General features: G+C 41.5%; 1 protein-coding gene across 1 annotated transcript in view; it reads left to right on the plus strand.

The window, feature by feature from the left end:
- The first annotated feature begins 4,790 nt into the window (after positions 1-4,790).
- Positions 4,791-18,197, plus strand: part of rab18a (RAB18A, member RAS oncogene family) — a 43,952-nt gene continuing 30,545 nt past the window's right edge. Inside the window, exon 1 of the mRNA XM_061964809.2 lies at positions 4,791-5,002. Coding sequence (XP_061820793.1) covers positions 4,935-5,002 — 68 coding nt within the window. The 5' untranslated portion in view covers positions 4,791-4,934. The remainder of the gene's footprint in view (positions 5,003-18,197) is intronic.

The following is an 18,197-nucleotide window of genomic DNA, read 5'->3' on the forward strand; positions in this document are numbered from 1 at the left end:
TTAGAGATTTATTACTCAAGTAAAAGTAAGGAGTAGTCACCCAAATATTTACTTGAGTAAAAGTAAAAAGTAAGTTGTGAAAAAACTACTCAAGTACTGAGTAACTGATGAGTAACATACACACACACACACACACACACACATATATATATACATACATATACATTGATATATACAGTATATAATTTATATGTATTTATTTTGCTGTTTTTGTTTACATGTTAAAGATGTTTTAATGAATATACATGCATGTTTAACATATAGATTCCTTTCTTTCATGCAGACTAGAATATAAGTTGGTGTATTACCTGATTCTGATGACTTGCGTTGATTGTAATCAGACAGTAGTGATGATAACGTCCACGTTTTCAAATGGAGGAGAAGAAAAGTTCCTCCTTTCTGTCTAATACCACATGAAAGTGGTTGGTTTTTGGCATCTTATTTGTCCAGCTTCCATATTCGTTTTTATACACTTTACAAGAAATACATTGGCGGCAAACTCCGTAGCTTGCTAGCTTGTTTGCGCTGGCTTTCGGAGACTCTTATTTTGAAAGCGCAGGCGTCATGGAGCGGCACATTTATTGTGAAGACAGGAACTGTGCAGTCAGTCTTTAGGCTTTTGACGGGATGTACGGTTGAAATAAAAAAGTATCTTTTTTCCTTCACACTTTTGATTGATTGATTGAAACTTTTATTAGTAGATTGCACAGTACAGTACATATTCCGTACAATTGACCACTAAATGGTAACACCCCAATAAGTTTTTCAACTTGTTTAAGTCAGGTCATGTGACCGCCTGGCTCTGTTTGATTGGTCCAACGTCACCAGTGACTGCATCTGATTGGTGGAACGTCACCAGTAAGGCAGGCACTATGAAGGTCTGTCTGACAGACCAAAACAAACAAAGCGTGCATTAACAGATCGATAAAAATTAGTAGCGAGTAGCGAGCTGAATGTAGATAAAAGTAGCGGAGTAAAAGTAGCGTTTCTTCTCTATAAATATACTCAAGTAAAAGTAAAAGTATGTTGCATTAAAACTACTCTTAGAAGTACAATTTATCCCAAAAGTTACTCAAGTAGATGTAACGGAGTAAATGTAGCGCGTTACTACCCACCTCTGCTGGTAGCTACCGTGTCATCCTTATTATCATTTATCAACATACCTTGGGTGATTTAACAATTTCTATGTGATTTATTCGTTATATAACAACCGAAGCTAACAACCGACCTGGTGCGCTTGTGAGGTAGACATAAAGATTTCCAAAGTCCATGTCCGGCCATTGCGGTAGTAAGTCGGACACGTTTCCAGTGAGGGTTGGACTCCGCCAAGGCTGCCCTTTGTCACCCATTCTGTTCATAACTTTTATGGACAGAATTTCTAGGCGCAGTCAAGGCGTTGAGGGGATCTGGTTTGGTGGCTGCAGGATTAGGTCTCTGCTTTTTGCAGATGATGTGGTCCTGGTGGCTTCATCTGGCCAGGATCTTCAGCTCTCACTGGATCGGTTCGCAGCTGAGTGTGAAGCGACTGGGATGAGAATCAGCACCTCCAAGTCCGAGTCCATGGTTCTCGCCCGGAAAAGGGTGGAGTGCCATCTCCGGGTTGGGGAGGAGATCTTGCCCCAAGTGGAGGAGTTCAAGTACCTCGGAGTCTTGTTCACGAGTGAGGGAAGAGTGGATCGTGAGATCGACAGGCGGATCGGTGCGGCGTCTTCAGTAATGCGGACGCTGTATCGATCCGTTGTGGTGAAGAAGGAGCTGAGCCGGAAGGCAAAGCTCTCAATTTACCGGTTGATCTACGTTCCCATCCTCACCTATGGTCATGAGCTTTGGGTTATGACCGAAAGGACAAGATCACGGGTACAAGCGACCGAAATGAGTTTCCTCCGCCGGGTGGCGAGGCTCTCCCTTAGAGATAGGGTGAGAAGCTCTGCCATCCGGGAGGAGCTCAAAGTAAAGCCGCTGCTCCTCCACATCGAGAGGAGCCAGATGAGGTGGTTCGGGCATCTGGTCAGGATGCCACCCGAACGCCTCCCTAAGGAGGTGTTTAGGGCACGTCCGACCGGTAGGAGGCCGCGGGGAAGACCCAGGACACGTTGGGAAGACTATGTCTCCCGGCTGGCCTGGGAACGCCTCGGGGTCCCCCGGGAGGAGCTGGACGAAGTGGCTGGGGAGAGGGAAGTCTGGGCTTCCCTGCTTAGGCTGCTGCCCCCGCGACCCGACCTTGGATAAGCGGAAGAAGATGGATGGATGGATGGATGGAACTGAATTTGAATGAGCTCTCCACAGATATAATAAATATACAGATACTGGTAGCCACCGTGTCATCCTTATTATCATTTATCAACATACCTTGGGTGATTTAACCATTTCTATGTGATTTATTCGTTATATAACAACCGAAGCTAACAACCGACCTGGTGCGCTTGTGAGGTAGACATAAAGATTTCCAAATTCCATGTCCGGGGCCATTGTGTAGGATTATCAGTCCACGCATCTGCTGGAAGGCGGTAAGGGCAGTCGTTTAATCCAACTACAGAACATTTTAACTCGTATCTTAACCTAGCCTCACTGGAAAGACTATTTAGTAGTGATGGGTCCGGCAACACCGATGCATCGGCGCATGCGTCGAGCTCATAGAGCGAAACCCTGTGTCGGTGCGCGTACCGCTTTTGGAAAGTCACGTGACCGATCATGAGCTGTTTTGGTCACGTGACCGATACGCCAACTGTGTCGCCTCCTCTGTGCCCTGTGAGCGGCTCTTTTCTACAGCCGGTGAAATAATAACTAAGAAGAGAAATCGTCTAAAATGTAATACGTCGGAAAAACTTTTATTTATTTATTTTTTTTATAAAAATGTGTAAAAAAATAAAATTAAAAAAATTCCCAGTCCACAATCATCCACAACACGTTCTCTTAGATTTCCATGTTATGATACATGTTCACATTATTTATTGACTGTATCTAAAAAAGATACAAATATATTTTTATTTAAATGAAGATATGAAATAATCCTAAATGAAATACGATGACTTGGTTTATATTATTGTATATACTAGGGCAGGGGTCACCAACGCGGTGCCCGCGGTCACCAGGTAGCCCGTAAGGACCAGATGAGTCGCCCGCTCGCCTGTTCTAAAAATAGCTCAAATAGCAGCACTTACCAGTGAGCTGCCTCTATTTTTTAAATTGTATTTATTTACTAGCAAGCTGGTCTCGCTTTGCTCGACATTTTTAATTCTAAAAGAGACAAAACTCAAATAGAATTTGAAAATCCAAGAAAATATTTTAAAGACTTGGTCTTCACTTGGAATAAGCGGTAGAAAATGGATGGATGGATGGGTCTTCACTTGTTTAAATAAATTCATTTATTTTTTACTTTGCTTCTTATTACTTTTAGAAATACAATTTTAGAGAAAAAATACAACCTTAAAAATGATTTTAGGATTTTTAAACAAATACCTTTTTACCTTTTAAATTTCTTCCTCTTCTTTCCTGACAATTTAAATCAATGTTCAAGTAATTTTTAAATTTTTTATTGTAAAGAATAAATATTTTAGCTTCTGTTTTTTCGACGAAGAATATTTGTGAAATATTTCTTCAAACTTACTTATGATTAAAATAAATAAAAAAATGTTCTGGCAAATCTAGAAAATCTGTAGAATCAAATTTAAATCTTATTTCTTTTGAATTTCTTTTGAAATTTTTGTTCTGGAAAATCTAGAAGAAATACTGATTTGTCTTTGTTAGAAATATAGCTTGGTCCAATTTGTTATATATTGTAACAAAGTGCAGATTGGATTTTAACCAATTTAAAACATGTCATCAAAATTCTAAAATGTATCTTAATCAGGAAAAATGACTAATGATGTTCCATAAATTCTTTTTTTAATTTTTTCAAAAACATTCAAATTAGCTAGTTTTTCTCTTCTTTTTGTCGGGTGAATTTTGAATTTTAAAAAGTCGAAATTGAAGATAAACTATGTTTCAAAATGTTATTTTTAATTTTTTTCGTGTTTTCTCCTCTTTTAAACCGTTCAATGAAGTGTTTTTTTCATCATTTATTCTCTACAAAAAACCTTCCGTAAAAGGAAAAAAAATGTACGACGGAATGACAGACAAATACCCATTTTTTTATATATATATATATATATATATATATATATTTATTTAGCTATTCTTGTTTAAATCACACTTACGTGTAACTTACAAATGACAATATATTTATTTTTTTAATAGTGTATCGAACTGGTAGCCTTTCGCATTAATCAGTACCCAAGAAGTAGTTTTTGGTTTCAAAAAGGTTGGTGGCCCCTGTACTAGGGCATCAAATCAGTGTCAGTTGAGTCGGTCCATAGGTTGCCTGTAGGGATTTTTAATGTCCAGCAGATGTCAGTATTTAGTGACACAGTATCGACACAGTATCAATACAGTTTTGCAATGTGTCGAAACGCTTCATGACGCCTCATCAACCCATCACTACTATTTACATAATCATACGCCATTTAGAACCTCGTTAAATGCCTTTTCTGTCAATGCTGTGTTCGCTGTGAGCTGGTTTGTTTTCAACGAATTCAATATGGCGACCGGTTGCTAGGGGATTGGCAGGCGGAAGTGACGTAGGTCCGCCCTCGCCTATAGTTTACCCTCTTGTGACATTTTAATGATTATATTACTATAATAACAGCCGAGTGTATGTCGACAAATTATCTGGTATTAAAGGAAAGTAAATATGTTGTTTTATAGTGCGAAAATATCACACAACCGATCCAAATATGTTCGGAGGAACGAGTCACCAACCGGAAGTTGGACTTCGTTCCACCGGAAACGGTTGGAAACTGGGCTCCTCGCCAGAAAGATGCTAAAGTGTCCCCAGCCAGAACTGTGAGCAGGAAGGTGTTAGTTGGCCTACAAGGACACGTCGCCCAGTGGACGCCATGGAAGAAGACATCCTCACCACGCTGAAGATATTAATCATCGGAGAGAGCGGAGTGGGGAAGTCCAGGTAAGGAGTGGATGCTAACGCTAGCTAGCAAGTCATGTTGTGTCGTTCAAACATTTAGCCTAATAAAGTCCATTTTGTACTTGAAGGTAATGTTATGTTATACTTAGATGTGATATGACATGACTTTAAATTATTGTAATTCAGTGCGGAAATGACGCCGTTTATCATGCTAGCTAGCTAAGTGGCTAACTAGCTTAGAGAATCGATGATATCATCGAAGAACAATCGAATAATTCAACCTCTCGCGCGTGTGTTGGAACATTATTTCAATGTCGGATGAGTCGTACGTCGGATAATAGTAACAAAATATGTTTGTTGTTTTGATGGAGCCAAACAGCGACGTGTTTCTCCCGAGTAAACATTGGCGCAGAAGACTCTCGATTAGGGACACCTGTACGGCAGAAGACTTTTGATTAGGGACACGTGTACGGCAGAAGACACTTGATTAGGGACACCTGTACGGCAGAAGACTCTCGATTAGGGACACCTGTACGGCAGAAGACTCTTGATTAGGGACACCTGTACGGCAGAAGACACTCGAATAGGGACACCTGTACGGCAGAAGACTCTCGATTAGGGACACCTGTACGGCAGAAGACGCCCGATTAGGGACGCCTGTACGGCAGAAGACTCTCGATTAGGGACGCCTGTACGGCAGAAGACTCTCGATTAGGGACACCTGTACGGCAGAAGACTCGATTAGGGACACCTGTACGGCAGAAGACGCTCGAATAAGGACACCTGTATGGCAGAAGACGCTCGATTAGGGACACGTGTACGGCAGAAGACTCTTGATTAGGGACACCTGTACGGCAGAAGACACTCGAATAGGGACACCTGTATGGCAGAAGACTCTCGATTAGGGACACGTGTACGGCAGAAGACTCTTGATTAGGGACACCTGTACGGCAGAAGACACTCGAATAGGGACACCTGTACGGCAGAAGACTCTTGAATAGGGACACCTGTACGGAAGAAGACTCTTTAATAGGGACACCTGTACGGCAGAAGACTCTTGATTAGGGACACCTGTACGGCAGAAGACTCTTTATTAGGGACACGTGTACGGCAGAAGACTATTGATTAGGTACACCTGTACGGCAGAAGACTATTGATTAGGGACACCTGTACGGCAGAAGACTGTTAATTAGGGACATGTGTACGGCAGAAGACTCTTGATTAGGGACACCTGTATGGCAGAAGACACTTGATTAGGGACACACAAACTCAAGAAATAATTCCCTGGACACAGGATGGCTTTAAGGCATACTTGCCAACCCTCCCGGATTTTCCGGGAGACTCCCGAAATTCAGCGCCTCTCCCGAAAACCTCCCGGGACAAATTATCTCCCGAAAAATCTCCCGAAATTCAGGCGGACACGGGTCCATGCGGACCTGAGTCCGCTTTCCCACAATATAAACGGTGTGCCTGCCCAATGACGTTATAACTGTAGAATGATTGAGGGGGAGTTCTTGGTTTCTTATGTGGGTTTATTGTTAGGCAGTTTCATTAACGTCCTCTCAGCGCGGTAACAACACACAACAACAGCAGTCACGTTTTGGTCTACCGTAAAGCAGTTCGTCTGTCGTAAACAGCAATGTTGTGACACCCTTAAACAGGACAATACTGCCATCTAGTGCATTTGATGAAAGCACTTTTGTGCGTGCCACACAGCAATGCATCATCAGAGAGTGTGTTCAGCATGGTTAGAAAAATAGTGACAGAGAATAGAACAAGGATGGACAATTCAACCCTTAACTCAACAATGAGTAGATGAGTGTTATGTGTGTGTATATGTGGAAATAAATGAACACTGAAATTCAAGTATTTCTTTTTTATATATGTGTATGTATATATATATATATATATATATATATATATATATATATATATATATATATATATATATACAGGTAAAAGCCAGTAAATTAGAATATTTTGAAAAACTTGATTTATTTCAGTAATTGCATTCAAAAGGTGTAACTTGTACATTATATTTATTCATTGCACACAGACTGATGCATTCAAATGTTTATTTCATTTAATTTTGATGATTTGAAGTGGCAACAAATGAAAATCCAAAATTCCGTGTGTCACAAAATTAGAATATTACTTAAGGCTAATACAAAAAAGGGATTTTTAGAAATGTTGGCCAACTGAAAAGTATGAAAATGAAAAATATGAGCATGTACAATACTCAATACTTGGTTGGAGCTCCTTTTGCCTCAATTACTGCGTTAATGCGGCGTGGCATGGAGTCGATGAGTTTCTGGCACTGCTCAGGTGTTATGAGAGCCCAGGTTGCTCTGATAGTGGCCTTCAACTCTTCTGCGTTTTTGGGTCTGGCATTCTGCATCTTCCTTTTCACAATACCCCACAGATTTTCTATGGGGCTAAGGTCAGGGGAGTTGGCGGGCCAATTTAGAACAGAAATACCATGGTCCGTAAACCAGGCACGGGTAGATTTTGCGCTGTGTGCAGGCGCCAAGTCCTGTTGGAACTTGAAATCTCCATCTCCATAGAGCAGGTCAGCAGCAGGAAGCATGAAGTGCTCTAAAACTTGCTGGTAGACGGCTGCGTTGACCCTGGATCTCAGGAAACAGAGTGGACCGACACCAGCAGATGACATGGCACCCCAAACCATCACCCAACCATGCAAATTTTGCATTTCCTTTGGAAATCGAGGTCCCAGAGTCTGGAGGAAGACAGGAGAGGCACAGGATCCACGTTGCCTGAAGTCTAGTGTAAAGTTTCCACCATCAGTGATGGTTTGGGGTGCCATGTCATCTGCTGGTGTCGGTCCACTCTGTTTCCTGAGATCCAGGGTCAACGCAGCCGTCTACCAGCAAGTTTTAGAGCACTTCATGCTTCCTGCTGCTGACCTGCTCTATGGAGATGGAGATTTCAAGTTCCAACAGGACTTGGCGCCTGCACACAGCGCAAAATCTACCCGTGCCTGGTTTACGGACCATGGTATTTCTGTTCTAAATTGGCCCGCCAACTCCCCTGACCTTAGCCCCATAGAAAATCTGTGGGGTATTGTGAAAAGGAAGATGCAGAATGCCAGACCCAAAAACGCAGAAGAGTTGAAGGCCACTATCAGAGCAACCTGGGCTCTCATAACACCTGAGCAGTGCCAGAAACTCATCGACTCCATGCCACGCCGCATTAACGCAGTAATTGAGGCAAAAGGAGCTCCAACCAAGTATTGAGTATTGTACATGCTCATATTTTTCATTTTCATACTTTTCAGTTGGCCAACATTTCTAAAAATCCCTTTTTTGTATTAGCCTTAAGTAATATTCTAATTTTGTGACACACGGAATTTTGGATTTTCATTTGTTGCCACTTCAAATCATCAAAATTAAATGAAATAAACATTTGAATGCATCAGTCTGTGTGCAATGAATAAATATAATGTACAAGTTACACCTTTTGAATGCAATTACTGAAATAAATCAAGTTTTTCAAAATATTCAAATTTACTGGCTTTTACGTGTATATATACAATAAAATAAATATATATTTATAGCTAGAATTCACTGAAAGTCAAGTATTTCTTATATATATATATATATATATATATATATATATATATATATATATATATATATATATATATATATGAAATACTTGACTTGGTGAATTCTAGCTGTAAATATACTCCTCCCCTCTTAGCCACGCCCCAAACCACGCCCCACCTCCCGAAATCGGAGGTCTCAAGGTTGGCAAGTATGCTTTAAGGGCAAAAAGTAAAGGATTTAAATTGACGCCAAAAATAAGAAATTATTTCAATATTGATTAATATTGTTACACCCGCATCCTGCATTGGTATGACAAGGTAGCTTCTTGGTATCGTATCGATAGACACATTTGCAGTATCATCCAAAACTAATGTTAAGTATCCAAACCACAGAAGAGTAAGTGCTTATTACATTTCAACAGAAGTGTAGATAGTAACATCGTACAACAGAAAGTAACCAGCTATTAACAGTACATTAGCAAGTTGATGAATAATAGCTTTGAGAAAAGAATTCAACCACCACAAATGAGGGTAGTGAACGAGCAGATTCAAGTATAATGTTCAAATCCTGTCGATATTCATTTTAGTCTGTGAGTCAGTGCCAACGAAGAGCTTATTCAGGTGGTGACTGCATGCAAGATTCTTGATATCCAGTCTGAGCCATCAAGCAACATATTGCAGACTGTGTGCCTTCATGAGTCATAGCAAGGTACCGGATGATGACCAAGCAGCAGCTTCCAGGAATGGAATAGTGTAGCATAATAATAATAATATGTGGCATGAGTGCATATTGACTGGGTTTCACCTTAGAAAAACAAGGCTTTTCAACACCATCCAGTCTACTTCCATACATTTATGAGGGAGGGTCCTCTAAGTGTTTGAATATTTTATTGTATTTAACCAGGAACAAATCATATTGAGATTAGCAACCTCTTTTTCAAGGGAGTCCTGGCCAAGAGGCAGCATAAAATGACATTCACATTACACATTAAACTGACCATCAGGTAAAACAGTTACAGATAACTGCGGCTTCTTCAAATGCTCACAGTTTAGATTTAAAAAGCATTAAAGGATGAAAATTCAGTCTGTTAATAACATATTGTTGGATCTCAGTGCATGAGAGTTGGTACATCAATGTACACATGTAATCATGCAATAGTCCCAGAAGTAAAAATAGAATTGTACCAATGACATTGTCTCCTAGTGGACAGAGAAGACCATCCCACCCGAGAGTACAAGTCCCAGTGGTGTGTACAGTTTGATACACCTCAAAGAAGCATGGTAAATAACAGTGCACCATCTGAAGACAGCAATGAGCATACCTGCCAACTACTCCGGTTTTCCCGTAATTAGTACGGTTTTCATCAACCTATTCCGGGTTACGGTTGCAGTGATAAAAAAATACGGTTTTTCATTACCGTATTTTCCGCACCATAAGGCGCCCTGGGTTATAAGCCGCGCCTTCAATGAACGGCATATTTCAAAACTTTGTCCACCCATAAGCCGCCCCGTGTTGTAAGCCGCATCTAACTGCGCTAAAGGAATGTCAAAAAAACAGTCATGGAATCGTATATCAACATGGACGGAGCTGCTGAAAAAAGCCACACGGCCTCTTCGCGTAAACTTAAACTTACCTTAACCACTCGCTCATCTTTTCTTCATCCATCCCTTCGAGTTAGCTTTTATGATGACGCCGGCTGGAAAGGTCTCTTCTGGCAAGGTCTTCCTTTTGAATATCACCATGGGTGGAAGTTTCTGGCCATTAGCATGGCAAGCTAGAACCACAGTGAAGGATGACTTCTCATTCCCTGTGGTGCGAATATTCACCGTACGTGCTCCCGTTGTATCCACAGTGCGGTTCACAGGAATATCAGTTGCTGTGAAATAGTAATCCGTGTGCGGATGGAGAGATTGCGTCTTTTCATGAACCGGATCCCTGTCACTTGGTAGGAGCCATTTTGTGGTCTTTACAGATGTAAACACACAAAGGAAATGAAACGTACGGTATATCCGCGCGCTTTTTTTTCTTCTACGCGGGCGGGTGGTTGCTTACAGTAGAAGAAGAAGCGCTTCCTGTTCTATGGGGGCGGGTGCTTACCTTGGCGGTTGCTTGCGTAGAAGAAGAAGCGCTTCCTGTTCTACCGGGAAAAAAGATGGCGGCTGTTTACCGAAGTTGCGAGACCGAAACTTTATGAAAATGAATCTTAATATGTATCCACATATAAAGCGCACCGGGTTAGCTTTTGAGAAAATTTGTGGTTTTTAGGTGCGCCTTATAGTGCGGAAAATACGGTAATTAATTTATTTTTTTTTTTTTTTAAGTTTTATTCACGAAATCGCGTAACAACAATCACAATCGACACTGCTTCCCGTAACTTCCTATCGAGCCATTCCGAATGCCATGCGGGAGGCTATTTATAGCACCGCTGCCAAGCACGCTGTTTATACTTTCAATTAACAAATTGAAGTCTTGTGAAAAGTTGACAGGATAACTGGCATTAACTGTCAAAATAATTTCAAACTATTGAAGTTAGCTTACAGAATAAACATGTCAATCAACCCATATGATTTTTGCTGTAATATTTTTGTTTTGAAAAGTCACTGTGACTTTTTGCACCAAAAGAAAAGAAAACATCTCTTATGACGGAAGAAAAACCCCAATTTAAGTTTTAGTTTCTTCACCAGTTGATCAATAAAAGGTTTAGAGTCATCAATTAAAACATCAAGTTATTAATATTCATGCACCACTTCTATGACATTAAAACAAAAAATGAAGATTGTTATTCTGTATATAAACTTTAAAACCTTATACCTACATTATAACCTGCTCAGTGGCCTAGTGGTTAGAGTGTCCGCCCTGAGATGGGTAGGTCGTGAGTTCAAACCCCGGCCGAGTCATACCAAAGACTATAAAAATGGGAGCCATTAACTCCCTGCTTGGCACTCAGCATCAAGGCTTGGAATTGGGAGTTTAATCACCAAAAATGATTCCCGGGCGTGGCCACCGCTCACTGCTCCCCTCACCTCCCAAGGGGTGATCAAGGGTGATGGGTCAAATGCAGAGAATAATTTTGCCACACCTAGTGTGTGTGTGACAATCATGGGTACTTTAACATTATTCAGTGCCAAACAGCGCCCTCTGGTGTTCGTTTTTCCCCAAAAAGGATTTATGCATTGGCCACAATAAGTTTTATAACCTTGCTTTATTTTATCAACAATTAAACATACATTTTTATCGCTTGTGTTTTAGGCTGTGAAGGCATACATAGTGTTTTTGAACATCATTTAAATGAAAACAAGTCTGTGTATTTCTCTTCATTTATTCTCACATAGATTAGGGCTGCAATCAATTCAATCGATGTATTTGATTTAGGAAAATAGCTTTGATTTATATTCTGTTGCTTCAATTATTTATTTAATGTAACTATCCATCCACCCATCCATTTCTACCGCTTGTCCCTCTCGGCGACGTGGGGGAGTGTCACTAATGAACATTTATAAAATCCAGAACACATGATGCAATAGAGTGCAGATAGAGCGGTGCTGTGATCTGTGTGACGGCAGACAGTTACTCCATTACTGCTAAAATAATGGTTAGCTGTGACCCTAGCATAGATACAATATGTATTTTTCAACCTCAGTAAAGGTATTTTCCATGTACCGGTAGATCTTTTAGATTTGAATGTCATCACTCTAAGATAGTCTTAATCAATTTATATCATTAGTACTACTTTTGTCTTACGTTACTCCATTCTCCATCCATCCATCCATCTTCTTCCGCTTATCCGAGGTCGGGTCGCGGGGGCAGCAGCTTAAGCAGGGAAGCCTAGACTTCCCTCTCCCCAGCCACTTCGTCCAGCTCCTCCCGGGGGATCCCGAGGCGTTCCCAGGCCAGCCGGGAGAGATAGTCTTCCCAGCGTGTCCTGGGTGTTTTCCCGTGGCCTCCTACCGGTCGGACGTGCCCGAAACACCTTCCTAGGGAGGCGTTCGGGTGGCATCCTGACCAGATGCCCGAACCACCTCATCTGGCTCCTCTCCATGTGGAGGAGCAGCGGCTTTACTTTGAGCTCCCCCCGAATGACAGAGCTTCTCACCCTATCTCTAAGGGAGAGCCCCGCCACCCGGCGGAGGAAACTCATTTCGGCCGCTTGTACCCGTGATCTTGTCCTTTCGGTCATAACCCAAAGCTCATGACCATAGGTGAGGATGGGAACGTAGATCGACCGGTAAATTGAGAGCTTTGCCTTCCGGCTCAGCTCCTTCTTCACCACAACGGATCGATACAGCGTCCGCATTACTGAAGACGCCGCACCGATCCGCCTGTCGATCTCACGATCCACTCTTCCCTCACTCGTGAACAAGACTCCGAGGTACTTGAACTCCTCCACTTGGGGCAAGATCTCCTCCCCAACCCGGAGATGGCACTCCACCCTTTTCCGGGTGAGAACCATGGACTCGGACTTGGAGGTGCTGATTCTCATCCCAGTCGCTTCACACTCGGCTGCGAACCGATCCAGTGACAGCTGAAGATCCTGGCCAGATGAAGCCATCAGGACCACATCATCTGCAAATAGCAGAGACCTAATCCTGCAGCCACCAAACCAGATCCCCTCAACGCCTTGACTGCGCCTAGAAATTCTGTCCATAAAAGTTATGAACAGAATCGGTGACAAAGGGCAGCCTTGGCGGAGTCCAACCCTCACTGGAAACGTGTCCGACTTACTGCCGGCAATGCGGACCAAGCTCTGGCACTGAGCATACAGGGAGCGGACTGCCACAATCAGACAGTCCGATACCCCATACTCTCTGAGCACTCCCCACAGGACTTCCCGAGGGACACGGTCGAATGCCTTCTCCAAGTCCACAAAGCACATGTAGACTGGTTGGGCAAACTCCCATGCACCCTCAAGGACCCTGCCGAGAGTATAGAGCTGGTCCACAGTTCCACGACCAGGACGAAAACCACACTGTTCCTCCTGAATCCGAGGTTCGACTCTTGTCAACCAAGACAGCCCCACAACATCCAGAGCCTTAAGGAACTCCGGGCGGATCTCATCCACCCCCGGGGCCTTGCCACCGAGGAGCTTTTTAACTACCTCAGCAACCTCAGCCCCAGAAATAGGAGAGCCCACCACAGATTCCCCAGGCACTGCTTCCTCATAGGAAGACGTGCCATTCTCGCTATGGTAAAATCATTTTCTCCTTTTCAGCGTGGCCTTAACACTCCAGTATAGATATTTTTCATTGCATAAATAATCTATATTTATGTGGTGAAGTAAGACTAGCATTTTGTATATTTGTATTAAATGGCCACATTTATTTAAAAGTGCTGCAAAATCTTGATGATCCTTAAAAAGGTGCTTGAACCCTGCATTGTAATCAATGTGCAGGTTGTAAATGAATACTATATTTATGTTTTCTAATCTTTGTTCAGCCAATGCCAGCACTAAATGTTCCCATTGCGTAGATAGCAATCCCACTTCTGTTATTCATACCTTTTTTTGTTTTTCAATACATTGGCACTGTGTCCGCTGTTTGTACATACTAACCACCATGTCTTCATTCTGGCATTGCCACTAGTTGTCTTGCGGTGATGGCTGGAATTTAAACTTCAGTAAATGCCAACATATACCCAGACCCAGGTTTGTTTAGATTTCCCCAAAATAGTCATTATCTTGTTGGCCAAATGTAGCGTGCCAAGCCTGTGAGTGCATCATAGAGGCCAGGGGCAGCGTTTCCAAAGAGCAATTTTCTAGTATTACACTAAAGGCTTTTTGGATGGCATATATTGATGTTCTTTAACTGCCCTCTTGAGAAGCTTTTCAAATCATCAGTGATTTTTTTTTTTTTTACACTGTAATGGCTTCCTTTTACCTGGAGGAAGGAAAAAGAGTGAGGCAAAATGCATTTCTAGTTTGGCTGCCTCCAACAGTACTCACTACTTCACCATCTTTGTTGGAAAAAAGTTAGGTCAAAGTTCAAACAGGAAAATTCCCGAACAAAATGAAAATGGCAAAAGTTGCACCGATTTGTAAGACTGGAGACAAACACCAGTTTCAAAACTACAGTGGTGGTCAAAAGTGTACATACACTTGTAAAGAACATCAAAGGGAGTCCTTATGCAATGGGACATAAGGACCTATTGAATTTGTAAGGTTTTATTATTATTATACCGGCCGCCTCTTTGAGCACTAATTTGACCCATTTAACATGCTTCAAAACTCACCATATTTGACCCACACATCAGGACCTTCGAAAATTGTCTTTTAATGAAAAAACCGAACCCCAAAACTCAAAATTGCGCTCTAGCGCCAGCTAGGAAGAAAAAAAAAAACTAGACTGCCTGTAACTCCCACTAGGAAGGTCGGAAAGACATGAAACAAAATTCTCTATGTAGGTCTGACTTAGACCTAGATTTCATAATTGTACATCCTTGGGCAGAAATGAACAGAAAGTTGGCAATTCCCCCTTCAAGACAAAAACGTACTAAAAACAGTCACTTTTGCCTCTTTGAGCCGTAATTTGACCCCCTTAACATGCTTCAAAACTCACCGAACTGAACACACACATCAAGACTGGCAAAAATTGCGATTTAATAAAAAAACCTAACCCCAAATCTAGCGCAATTTTTGAATAAAACGCTGAAAAAACTGCTCCTCGTAAGAAAAAAATGACAAAACTGCCTGTAACTCCCACTGGGAAGGTCGGAGAGACATGAAACAAAAACCTCTATGTAGGTCTCACTTAGACCTACATTTCATAGATTGACAACCCCCCGCAAAAATCAACAGGAAGTTTGTATTCCCCCTTCAAAACAAATTTTTTGTAAAAACCGGTCACCTTCCTTCAAAAACTATCTCCTCTGAGCGCGTTTGTCGTTTCGGCTTCAAACTAACACAGGAGAGAGATTGAACCCTTGTGTATAAAAGTACCGAACAGCGTTTTTCTAACTGCTCCGGTTTTGATTTTATGACCCTTCAAAGAACCGCTGCGCTGATGCTGCTGCGCTGCTGTTTTTTTTAAGATGGCTGCTTAAAAGCAAGAAGCACCAGCGTGCCTACACAATGCAGACAAGGTAGGTACACTAGACAAAAGTATTGGGACACTTATGACTACCACCGGACTAAAGTATTGGGACACTTATGACTACCACTGGAAAAAAGTATTGGGACACCTACACTGGACAAATGTATTGGGACACTTAGGACTACAACTTGACAAAAGTATTGGGACACGTACTACTAAAACTGGACAAAAGTATTGGGACACTTAGGACTAGCACCTGCCAAATACGCGGGCCCGGCCAACGCTGCTTGCAGCTTTAATTGTATTTGACTTTATTAAATGTATTTATATTATCATTTAGTGCAGCCGGGCCGGAGCAGGAGGGGATAGAAAGAGAAAAAAAAAGAAGACAGAGGGGGAAATTGTGGGGACAAGAGGGGGATTAGACAGAGAGACAAAAACAACAACAGCAAACAACAACAACAACAACAATAGAGCAACATCAGCAAATACGACATGTACAAATATGATGGTAAAAGTAATAGCAAATAAGCAGTTAGCGAAAAATAAAAAATAATACAGAAATGACAATGAGCATTATTACACTACAGATGGATCAATACAAATACCAATAGAAATAGTGCTATTGATAATGAACAATACCAATTAAAGCTGCAAGCAGCGTTGGTCGGGCCCGCGTATTTGGCAGGTGCTAGTCCTAAGTGTCCCAATACTTATGTCCAGTTTTAGTAGTACGTGTCCCAATACTTTTGTCAAGTTGTAGTCCTAAGTGTCCCAATACATTTGTCCAGTGTAGGTGTCCCAATACTTATTTCCAGTGGTAGTCCTAAGTGTCCTAATACTTTTGTCCAGTTTTAGTCCTAAGTGTCCCAATACTTTTGTCAAGTTGTAGTCCTAAGTGTCCCAATACTTTTGTCCAGTGTAAGTGTCCCAATACTTTTGTACAGTGGTAGTCATAAGTGTCCCAATACTTTTGTCAAGTTGTAGTCCCAAGTGTCCCAATACTTTTGTCCAGTTTTCGTTGTAAGTGTCCCAATACTTTTGTTCAGTTTTCGTCGTAAGTGTCCCAATACTTTTGTCTACTTTTAGTCCGAATTGTCCCAATACTTTTGTCTAGTGTACCTACCTTGTCTGCATTGTGTGGGCACGCTGGTGCTTCCTGCTTTTAAGCAGCCTTCTTGAAAAAACAGCAGCATCAGCGCAGCGGCTCTTTGAACGGTCATAAAATCAAAACCGGAGCCGGTATTAAAACTCTTTCGATAACTTTTAATCAAAAGGGTTCAATCTCTCTCCTGTGTTAGTTTGAAGCCGAAACGACAAACGCGCTCAGAGGAGATAATGTTTGAAGAAAGGTGACCGGTTATTACAAAAATGTTGTGTTGAAGGGGGAATAGCAAACTTCCTGTAGATTTTTGCTGGGGGTTGTCAATTTATGAAATGTAGGTCTAAGTGAGACCTACATAGAGGTTTTTGTTTCATGTCTCTCCGACCTTCCCAGTGGGAGTTACAGGCAGTTTTGTCATTTTGTTCTTGCGAGGAGCAGTTTTTTCTGCGTTTTATTCAAAAATTGCGATAGAGCGCAATTTTGAGATTTGGGGTTAGGTTTTTTTATTAGATCGCAATTTTTGCCAGTCCTGATGTGTGCGTTCAGTTTGGTGAGTTTTGAAGCGTGTTAAGGGGGTCAAATTACAGCTCAAAGAGGCAAAAGTTACTGTTTTTAGTACTTTTTTGTCTTGAAGGGGGAATTGCCAACTTCCTGTTGATTTTAGCCCGAGAATGTACAATTATGAAATGTAGAACTAAGTCAGGCCTACATAGAGGTTTTTGTTTCATGTCTCTCCGACCTTCCTAGTGGGAGTTACAGGCAGTCTAGTTTGTTTTTTTCCTAGGGGGCGCTAGAGCACAATTTTGAGTTTTGTGGTTCGGTTTTTTCAAAAAAAAAGGCAATTTTCGCAGGTCCTGATGTGTGTGTCAAATATGGTGAGTTTTGAAGCATGTTAAGTGGGTCAAGTTACAGTTTAATGTGGCGGTGGAAGAATAAAGAATAATAAAACCTTAGAAAAACAATAGGTCCTTATGTCCCATTGCAAAAGGACTCCCTTCGGGAGTCCTTTTGCAATGGGCCATGCGGGCCCTAATAATTTACCTTTATTATCAATAATACAGTTGTTCAAATGCAACAATACATATACGTAATGATAACTTGAGATACGAAAGAATGCAGAAAAATGGAGGGGGAGAAAGAGAAGCAACCTACATTAACCTTGTAGATTGTTATAGTAACAATAGGTTAAGCTTCGTCAGTATGCCATGTGTTACACCCAGTTTACCCTAGGGCAACAACGTTAATATATGTTTGATGAAACGTGATTATGTGCATGAGTGTAAGTATGCATATGTACTTGTATATGTACAGAATGTGTATATGTATGTTTGTACAATGAATGTATATGTACAGAATGTGTATATGTGTTTGTACAGTGAATGTATATGTACAGAGTGTGTATGTTTGTATATTGAATGTGCGTGTGGATGTACGAACTTTAGGTATGTAAATATGTACTGTATTTGTGTATGTATGTGGGAGCGTAGGTATGTATGTATGTGAGCATATGTGAATTTGTATGTACAATATATTCGACTCCC

The sequence above is a fragment of the Nerophis lumbriciformis genome, linkage group LG07 (genome assembly GCF_033978685.3).
Source record: "Nerophis lumbriciformis linkage group LG07, RoL_Nlum_v2.1, whole genome shotgun sequence".
NCBI classification, from domain to species: domain Eukaryota; kingdom Metazoa; phylum Chordata; class Actinopteri; order Syngnathiformes; family Syngnathidae; genus Nerophis; species Nerophis lumbriciformis.